Source organism: Onychostruthus taczanowskii, unplaced genomic scaffold (genome assembly GCF_017590055.1).
Source record: "Onychostruthus taczanowskii isolate IOZ18803 unplaced genomic scaffold, ASM1759005v1 scaffold46, whole genome shotgun sequence".
NCBI classification, from domain to species: Eukaryota; Metazoa; Chordata; class Aves; order Passeriformes; family Passeridae; genus Onychostruthus; species Onychostruthus taczanowskii.
Genome location: NW_024502125.1, coordinates 5,055,387 through 5,066,061, shown reverse-complemented (window position 1 = coordinate 5,066,061; position 10,675 = coordinate 5,055,387). Strand labels below are relative to the sequence as shown.

The 10,675-nt window shown below is 36.8% G+C and overlaps 1 protein-coding gene across 1 annotated transcript in view; it reads right to left on the bottom strand.

The window, feature by feature from the left end:
* Window positions 1-2,566: 2,566 nt before the first annotated feature.
* The window catches only part of DMGDH (dimethylglycine dehydrogenase), a 38,883-nt gene continuing 30,774 nt past the window's right edge, over window positions 2,567-10,675 (bottom strand). Inside the window, exons 15-16 of the mRNA XM_041414654.1 lie at window positions 3,603-3,737; window positions 2,567-2,782 (exon numbers count right to left, since the gene is read on the bottom strand). Coding sequence (XP_041270588.1) covers window positions 2,567-2,782; window positions 3,603-3,737 — 351 coding nt within the window. The remainder of the gene's footprint in view (window positions 2,783-3,602; window positions 3,738-10,675) is intronic.

Sequence of the window (10,675 nt, the reverse complement as noted above, 5' to 3'; positions counted from 1 at the left end):
TTAAGAAGTAACAGAGAGCAACAAGATATTTAATTTGCCTTACATGTGGTCAGCGATCAATCAGAAGTTGTTTTAGTCTTTTAAATTGACTGCAAGAAAGAAACTACATTGCCTAGACCCAGAAACATTGTTAGCTTATCTAAGTCTTGCAGTTAAATTAAACTTAGAACCATGGAATATGCTGATTGAATTGGAAAGGACCCACAAGGCTCATTGAGTCCAGCTACTGGCCTTGCACAGGACAACCCCAAGAATCACCCTCTGTGCCTGAAAGCATTGTCCAAACACTCTTTGAACTCCGACAAATTTAGTGCCATGACCATTTCCCTGCGGAAAGTGCTCCAGTGCCTAAAAACCCTGTGGGTGAAGAGCCTTTTCAAAACATCCAAACTAAACCTTCTCCAACTAGGCTTCAGGCCATTCCCTCGTGTCCCACCAGCCACCACAGAGAGGAGATCAGTGTCTGTCCCTCACGATGAAGTTGTGACCTCATCCACTCCTCATACAGCTTCTACGAATTGGCCAAGGCTTGATTTTGGTGTGACTTGGATCACAAGACCTGTCAGCGAGAAAGCCCCAAAGAAGTCAGTGTCTGGGCTTGTATAACATTACACTGCAAAATGAGCAAAGTCCGTATCAGCTAGATGTAGATATTAGGGGTTGGGAGGTTACAGCTGGAAATGCAGTACAAGCTGTTGGAGGGTACAGGTTCTGAGTTCACTTGACTGTGGGAATGGTATCTGCTATTCATTACTCTTTGCTCAGGCTGCAGAAAGCCTGTCCCTTCTGCAGTCAGATTGACCCAGCTGACGTATTAATCTTTCTTCTGAGTCAGAAAAGGAGTTACAAACCTGATTCTAACTGTCGGGCTGGGATATGGAGGCATTGTGGGAACACTTTTGGCATAGCAAAGCTAATTAGGAAAGTATAGATGAATCTGTCTCAGTGTAACTGTTACACTACACTCCAGGATGTGGTGTCTAGTGAATTTGCATAATCTTGGGAAATACTGAAATTTAAAACTATGTTTCTAAGCATAGTTTTTTTTCTCCAGTCTAAATAAAACCATATAGCATTGTGTTGTACTTCAGATTTCTCCAATGCTCACAGAGTCACAGTGGTTAAGTGCCTCATTACAAATAATGTTATCTTTAGAAAAAGTAACATTTTGATGGTTCAGCACAGTAGAACTGAATCACTTATGAAAGTGTAGCAGAGAATAATTTCTGAATGGATTTTTTTCACTCAAGATAGTATGACATTCAAACCTGGCAGAGCTCATATATTTAATTTTACCTGCTTTATAAAAGATATTCAAAGCAGCACATTGTAATGTCAGCTTACTTTATCAAGAGTGAGTGTTCATTACTCAAATTGTGTTTCTCCTGGTATATACTATTTATACATTTGCTTCTTTGCTGAAGATTTAGAGGCACCAACTCTCTTGAAGAAAGTGCATTTTGGGCATGGTTTATACATACTTTGAAAACATGTATCTATAGCCTAAAGAACAGCATTACTAAGTTGGAAATTTTAACATTGTTATTCAAGAGAATTGTTGAGAATATTATTGAACTCCAAATTACTGTTTTACTAATTTAGTGTGTTCCCATCATACACACTATCCCAATGCTGCTTACTTGGGTTATTGAATATTTAACACTAAATAAAGCTCCTTTGCTGTGAATTTAATTATATTTTTTTCATTTCTAATATTTCTATGTAATAATATATGGCTCATACTGTTGCTTCAATCTATGATTAACAGTAAGAAAAAACTGACCATCTCTGGTGCCTGTCTAGTGGTTCAGATTTAATACAGTAAATCTTTAATTTAAGCTTTGTTCAGAAATTGAGCAATCATATACTGTTTGTTGTAGCACATTATATGTAATATGCCAGATGATTTTGTGAAATAGTGAAGAATGGGCTTCCTATAACTGTTTCATTGAGAAGAACTAGATTTTGGTCTTTATGAGAATTTCTGCCAGGCTGACACACAGAGAAAAAAATGCCCAGAATTCAGTTTACCTTTAGTAATGTCTTTATTATTTTAATGGTTAATGATATGTCTTTCAATTCTTTATGAAGTATTCTGTGTAGAACTAGTGACATGATTTTATGGTAAGCTTGCTATTCATGTGTAAAGAAGACAGGATAAGCTACTTTACCTCAAGGGCAGGCAAAGGAGGAACTGTGAGTGTGAGGGAGGGGGAGGAATTTGCTATTGAACAGAATCAAGAGCACACTTCTCATATGGATTAACACAGATCTGCTAGCCAATGTGGGAGCAAGCTGAATCAGTGATGTGCTCATTCCCTGCCACTGCTCTCAAGCACTACTGGGAAGCAGAACAGATGGCAGCTCATCAGCTCTGCTCAGTTCTCTAATGTGAACAGCGCACACAGGGAATTAGAAAGTAATGCCATTGAATTTCTCACTTATGTATGGCAATGAAGATTTTGAGTTTAGTAATTAGAAAATGTGAGTAGTTTAATTCTCTTAATTTTATGCATATTAATGACACTTTTTCCTACTGCACAATTTGCTGTATCCTCATCTGTGTTTATATTTTGGGACTTTCACCCTTTCTCTGAAGGCGCATCCTTGTTGGTTCAGTCAGCACCAGTGGCTCTTCTATAATGGTTGCTGGATAATTTTTGCCTAAAAGTTCAACTTCCAATTTCTGTCCAACTTTGCTGAGTTCCATGGGAACATATGCGAAAGCTAGACTCTGCTGAGCTCCATAGCTGAAACATCCAGATGTGGTATTGCCAATAACCTGAAAAAAACCAAAACCAATTGTATTTATTTTCAAGACACAGTGGATTTTCTGGGGAAAAAAAAAAAAAAGCAAACAAAAAAACCAAACAAAAAACCAAAAACAAAGCAGTAACAATAGCAATGAAAAAACCCCAATCAATCAAAAAAAAAAAAAAAAGAAAAAAAAAGAAAAAAAAAAAAAAAAAAAAAAAAAAAAAAACAAAAAAAAACCAAAAACCACCAAACCCCAGCCAACAACCCAAACAACCAGACATCTAACATTTTGGTTTATAGACTTCAGACATCATGCTAGTTTCAAATGTGTGATGCAGTTCATAATATTCTCAACAGAGAGTAACACCACCTGAAGCTGGGAAGTTTTTGCTTCTTAAAAACATACCCTGTTCTTATTATGTTCAATTCAGTTATCACTGGAACATACACAATACACATGCATATGTTTATTATCTATAACAATTTAACTGATACTGAATATTTCAACACAATCTGTGCTGAAGTGTGGAGCCCCAAACTTTGCTGTTTAATTTCTTTTGAGTAACGAAAGTGTTTTCTTAGAACAGCAGTGAACTTGCAGAAGAAAACAATGGATGACAATCCATTAGTTTGTCCTAGCCCTATTTTCAGTGACTTGACAGCATTTCACATCTTCTCTGTAGGTATTTAGTCTTTACTTCTTGCTTGAAGATTAGTGTGTTTATAATAGCTTCAAATTGTTCTGTGCCAGTAAAATACAAATAATGCATTCACACTTGAAACACAAAGATTGTGTTAATGGAGAATTAAGACTGATTTTTTGCAACATGAACTATAGTCCTTGCCTTGCCATTGTGCCACACGCTTTCATTTCCTTCTGGATCAACATTATCTGTTGCCAGGGTGAGATATACCAGCCGTCGTTTGAGCCCCTTTTCTTTAATCTGCCTCAGTGCTTGTTTTCCTGTAAAGTCTGCTGCCTGAAAAAATAGAAGATAATGATGATATACATTTATTTGGGTTCTCCAATATGTTTAGAGATATAAATATTTACATGTATCTTAATGTGTTTGCCCGTCACATGAGTATATTGCATGAAAGATAGACGAAATCAAATCTTTAGCAGACATCTTGGTATTTTTATACTGGTACATACATTGTATTATATACATACATTGTATTATATAATATATATATTTTTATATATACATGTATATATATATAATTTATTCTGTATATTCATTTTCCTAGATTCATAATTCCAATGTAGTGGAAACACATACATAGTGAGCTGTGGTAAAGACTACCTGCCCAGTTAAGGTTGAAAGCCAGAAGACTGTACATCATTTCAGTGTCTATGAGAAGAGGTGAATTCCAATGTCCAGATCCTGAAGACTGGGCCTTGCTCTGTCAACACACTTCCTTTTGAAGCCATCGTCAAAATATGACAGTAACCTGCCAGTATTCCACTTTGATGTCTCTGCCAGGCTGCACAGCTGGCAGTTTACTCCATATTCTTGTTTTAAGATAGGCAGATTTTGTTCCCATATCTACCATTTTATGGGATAACACAGCATGTTTTGTAAAGAATACTGCTGTTTTCTGGAGTTCCCTTTTTCAGCCTGCTTAGAAAGGTACAAGCAGATTCTCATATTTCCAGAAGACTGCACAAATGACTGACTAGTATGGGGTAGTCATTGGCAAGTTTCAGAACCCTCAAGGGTCTATAGGACAGTATTTACTGTATCTGATCACATGGAGCTGGTTCTATCACAGGAACATTTAGGTTTGAAAGGGGCCTCTAAGCTCATTGAGTGCAATCTTTCACCAGTCATTGCCGTGTTAACTACAGCATAGCATGAACTGTCATGTCCAGTTCTTTCTTGAACATCTCCAGGGATGGTGACTCTACCACCTCCCTGGACAGGCCTTTCCAATACTTAACTAGCCTTCCCATGAAGAAATTCTTTATGATATCCATTTTATCTCCTATGGCATTGATCAGACAGAACAAAAGAATTGCATTCAAACTAAATTATCAAATACACACAAGCCTCCCCAGGGGCAGAAATATAACAGCAGTTACAAAGTCCTCTAGCTGAAGCCTTTGCTTCACTAGCAGTGAAAGCCATTTTAAGGCAGTTGATCTTAGGTCTGAAGAAGGAATTATATTAATTTAATGAGTGTTTCAGGGAAAAGAAATGAGATATTGTTGAAGTCTTCAAAAATACTATTTCTGGTAATGTTCTTTAATTTCAGTAGAGAATTATTGCACTGTCAGAATTACAAGCAACACGTACTTGGAATAGATATTATACAGTTAGTTCATGTGTTCCTGTATTTCTTGAGGTCCACATAAATCCATGTGTAGGCTCAGAAGAAATTACTTAAGTGATGAAGAGTTTTTGCACTATGAAAGGCTAGGATCTCTAAGCAGTTGTGAAAAACAGCTTATGAAGCAGTGAAGGAGCAGTTAGTCCGAAAATCAAGGTGATTCAGCTGGGGATAAAGCAGATACTGCACATAAAGATCAGAGCTGACACCCTTTGGGGGAAAAAAAGGATGAAATAGAGCTCAGATCAGAAAAAAGACTGTGAGGATTCATTTTGGAATATGTCAAGGTGCAGCTGCAAAATATAAAGCAAAGATCTAACACCAGAGGATAACCAGCTACTGGTAGTTCCCTCTCACTTTTCTGCTACATGGTGGGTGCAACTCTACGAAACTCTACGAACTAGAAATGCAAATAAGACTGTATACCAGAGCATGGCTCACAGACTAAAATGCTCTGCATAACAAAGAGAAATACCAAGAAGTAAACATTCTACAAGGATACGTAGCACTGAATCAATTCCTCCCTATTCATGCTAATGTAATGTCAGGTATTTGGTCACATGGAATGTAACTGTGGAACTAAACACAAGTATTCAAATGCAATGTTATATGCCCCAGGTATGGAAACCACTAGAACAAGCAGTAGCCAAGCTTTTGGCCACCTGGAATAAACCACTACATAGCTATTATGCTAACTGAAGATGCATACGGGGAATTTAATGTAAAGGGCTTGTTCTTTGCTATCTTCTGTTCATTGAAGATTAAGAATATTCCAGTCTTTTTAGAATGATAGCTTGGAAAAATAACCAGGACGTAACCTAGAATGCAAACTCTACAAAATACACGCCTCTCACACATATACACACACACTGCAAAAATGTGTGTATCTACATGTATAAATACATAAACACATGCATACATACATACATATATATTTGAACACTATATGAACATGCATAAAAATGTATGTGTGAAAATATATGTGTATATATAATGCACAACTGCTGAAGTCTATATACACTTTTAAATATTTAAAGCACTGTCTTAAATTCCAACTACAGGAATTCAACTAGTTCAGTTTATTTCTTTTACAGTTCTTGGCTACCCATGTCAATTTCACACTAATATAATCCGACCATTATTCATTTTTGGTTTTTAAGTGTATATGCATGGGATTGTTTGTTCCAATCAAAACAGATTTTGTAAGCTGATGCATTCAACCTCAGTCTGGCTATTTCTGGTAAAAAAAAGGAGAAAAATAGTTTGCATACTGCTTCTATTTGCTTTATCTTGTCATACAAAATATAATAAAAAAAATCCTACTTAAATCAGTATAACCCAATAAATTAATATTAAAAAAAACCCCAAACCAACAAAACAAAAGAAAAAGAACAGAAACAAATGAAAACACTACACAATTCCAAACTTGAACAAATATCAAATTTAAAGCTGCTCTGCACTGTCAGAGTTAAAAAAAAATACTTGACATGTAGGAACAATGTAAAATTTTTGTACAAGTTGAAGCAAAGACAATCCTAAAAAGCTAAGCTTAAAATAGAGAAGACTTTCCATTACTTTGGTATGAATTCCCAAAGCACTGGCAGATGTAATGGTTTTAATACAAAATAAAAACACTTCTTAGACACCAAAGATAAAGACAATATCTACTGTTTAGCTTCATTTAATTTGAGTGCAGTTCACCAGATAAAAAGATGGGCTGTTCCTTTTTACTTGTGTGTTAGATAAGTTTAGATAAAATTAAAATGAAAAATCATATCACAAAGACAAATCAGCCAAATTTTTAAAATAACACATAGCGAAGGGATACCACTGATTAGTTAATCTATTAATATACTGTATATATGTATTTGCCTTATCCTTCTTTAACAGGCTTTTACTTCGTGTTAGTTGCCATGTGTTCGATAGCACAAGATAAACCCACTCTTTTAGAAAGAGCTTACAAGACAATAACCAAGGTGATTTTTTATGCACTGTGAGATACCTTGAGGAGTTTAACTCACTGTCTTTCAAATGCACCTGACTTTCGATGGCACCCCAATCCTAATTGTAACCCTCTGTAAAAACTTCTTCTAGTTTAAGGGAAGCAAAGGAATAGAAATTACATATAAGCCTTTCAAAAAGTTTTTTCATGTTTCTCAGACTGTGCAGTTTATCAGAATTAAGTTGAAGTATCTGAAAAGAAATATGCTATATCTGTTCAACAGTTACTTGCAACAAAGATATATAACTCTCTCAACAAGGAATTGCTGTAATTTATTCAGAATACCATTTAGGACTGTGGGCATAGAGCCAAATTATGATCACAAAGTGACCCAACAGAGTAAGGCAGCACCAACAGCTGCTGTTATCTACTATAACCATAATGTTACAACACTCTGGAGGCAGCCTCTCTGCAGTATTTTGAAATTTTTCATAGCTAGATGCTCTTTAATTATTTCAGGGTAACACTCCAAATGATATCTGCCTCACCAGCCTGATAAATGAAAACAATTTTTCTTCTCAGAGAGCAAATATTTGACAAGTTTCTTTTTCTGTAGCAAATCAAAGTTGCAACTTACACTGCACAAAATTTTTTTAAGGGAGGTGTCCACTCTGTATGTATGGCACCTACACCAATGCATCTTTTATTCAATTCACCTAAACTCTTCTTGTATGCAGGCAGCTCTAGGAAGTTCATATGATAAAAACAACTGATGAATTACTGAATTATTTTGGCTAAAAATCCCTATTTAACGGCCAAAGAAACACACAGGGAGTCACCTAGATGTACATTTTATACATACAACAAAATCTTTGCAGATCCTTTCTAACATGTTTCCTAACCTGTATAAATTTATGGAATAAGTCCTCTGTCTTCTGACCTTCTGGACACCAAATGATGTAATGATAGAATAGAGTTCCACTCACTCCTGAACTTCAGCTTGAATGGGGACAGGACTTAGGTGGAAGAGTACACTCAAGAGGTTATAGGCATAATAAATGGGGATTGAAAGGAGGGGAAGGGGGAAGAAGTACCATGCCCCATCTCAAATTTCCTATCCATCACTCCATCCTTTTTCCTGTCCCCAGGCTCCTTAGCCCTTCTTCAGTAAAGCCTCTGCTCTTTTTTCTTCCTCATCTCCCCTTTCTTCTGTGGAGTAAAGCTGGCATGGAACACAGTCTTATTCCAGGTTATGGAGTGAAGCCAGTGACCACTATTGTAGTCATTCCTCTCAGAACAAAAGGGAAGCAAGCTGGAAAAGTGAAGCAAGAGCAGACAATGGCAATCAGGAGGAACTGCAGGAATTCTTGAAGCTCAGGCTGTTCCACACCAAGACCATGGGAACACGAGTTGGACAGAAACAACTGAGGGGCGGTTTTGGAGAGCGGCCAGAAACAAATGACTAGAAAGAGGAGGGAATAAAACTGTAGATCTAAGTCTGCTATCAAAGGAATAAAAGGGTGGAGGCACGTCCTTAGAACCGCTCATCCTTGTTTCCTGAGAGATAACATCTTACATATTGTTATGTTGGAGGACAGGTCACTACTCCAGGACTGGATCTTGTCATTCACTTACCTATATGAAGCTGAAGGGTGTGACAAAACTTCTATTCATAATGTATACCAAGCAATTAAATACTCATGTGTCTAACAGGTGTAATAGTAAAAACCAGCAAAGTGAGAAAAAGAGGTAGGACTTGTAGCCTGAGAGATGTACTTTGACAATGACATTCAGGTAGCCACTGAGCAAGGATGGAGGAGATGAAATGCAATTAGTGATAAACAGACAAGGAAAAAAACAAGAATCAAAGGAGAAGGTTTTACGTTGGTAATACAAAGAAAAAAAAAAGGGAGGTAGGGAGAAAGAAAACCCTGGTAGAATAGACATAAGAAAAAATAAGAGATTCTGGATATAGAAAAATCTGGAAAGAAGTTTGGAATTAAGAACAAAAAACCTGCCCCAGTAAATAAAGAGGGCTGACGCAAAGAAACACTGCCTCAGAAAACAGTAGTTTCTCCTAGGGGAAACAGACAAAATATGAGTTCAGCACTCGGATCCTGACTTGGAAGAGCACACTAGGGCAGAGTTCCAAAGGGTTTCCTTCATCTACTGAACTCCCTTCCCAAGCCACGGTGCTGTTCCCAAGTCTCTGTTTCTGCAGCGAGCGCGACCAGGAGATGGCAGCCTTGGATACAGCAACACAAGCACAAACCCACCAACAGCCAACTGCGGACAAGGAACTCAGAAAAATCCTTCTGAAAGAATTAATTTCTGTGAGCTGGTATGTAGGTTTTTACTCTAACATCAAGTTTCATAGGGATTTCTGGTCCATTACAGTCAGGAGAAAAATAAGGCTATTTTAAGCGTTTAGAGGTGATATCTTTGAGTACTCGAAAATCTGAGCAAGTACAAATGTATGGAACAGTATTATTGGATGTGGACCAAAAAGAATTGCAGATTTCTTCCTTAAAAATATTCTGTGTATTTCTTGGCACAGTGACTAACATTAGGATTCCACTGAATATTTTGTAGCAGAGTGCTTATCAATGAGATGAGGCTATCTAACAACTATCTAACTAACTTACTAAAAGTAATTGAACAGCCAAAAAAAAGACAACAGGTATAAAAAAACCCCAAACCATTCCTAACCCGGACAGAATTTTGTTGCAAAGTTGTGAAAGCATTTTATACTCTAAATTATGAATTGATCCTGTTAGTGTCCCTCCACTTTAGTTAAATTGCAGCCCACCCTGCTCATCTGTGTAAGGAAGCAACTAACACTAACATTAGTGAAACAGGGATTACCAAGCAGACTCTAGAGGAAACCACATAAAACAAAGCCTCAGACAACAAAGCCATTTTGTTACTGACAAAATGAAAGTTGCCACAGAAACCCTGTGGAAATGTGTTTACTTATTGCCATGTTATAATTTAATACCCTGTGAGGTATTAAAGAAAGTCAGCTTCAGCTTTGAAGAGCATTTCCTGTTATGCATGACAAAAAAATTACTAGTCTGTCTATACATGAAGATGATGCATACTAAACTTTCTAAACACAGAGACCATCAGGATTTTATGAGGACTTTACATCTCTTCATATATATTCCCCAGATATATGAACATCCTTTTGTAAAAATTAATTTTTTTTTATCGTATTACCTTTACTGGCATCTGGCTCTTCATTCTTTTTAATCTGTTTAGAAACTGTTCTCATTTTCCATGACATTCCACTCAAGATTCACTTATGCTGAAGTCTTTTCACAGCAGTTTTGCGAGTATTGCAGCTGCTTGTTGCACAGTAAGAAGCACAGTTTTGATTCTAATTTACACAGAAATCAGCACTTTCCCCAGCTGGGGGCGCATGCTTAAAGGAATACTCTTTGTGTGGAGCTGAACAGACCAAAATGTCAAAAAGAAGTATTTAAGTATCTGTTTTTTGTAATTTTTATCTCATTTACCCTTTTTTGAGGGGAATGTTTCTGCAACAATAAAAACAGGTAACAAAATAGTGTTTGGCTTGTGTAGACTCACAGCTGCCTGTAAAGAATGGTGAGGTCTCTGCTATGCCAAATGTGCAACAAA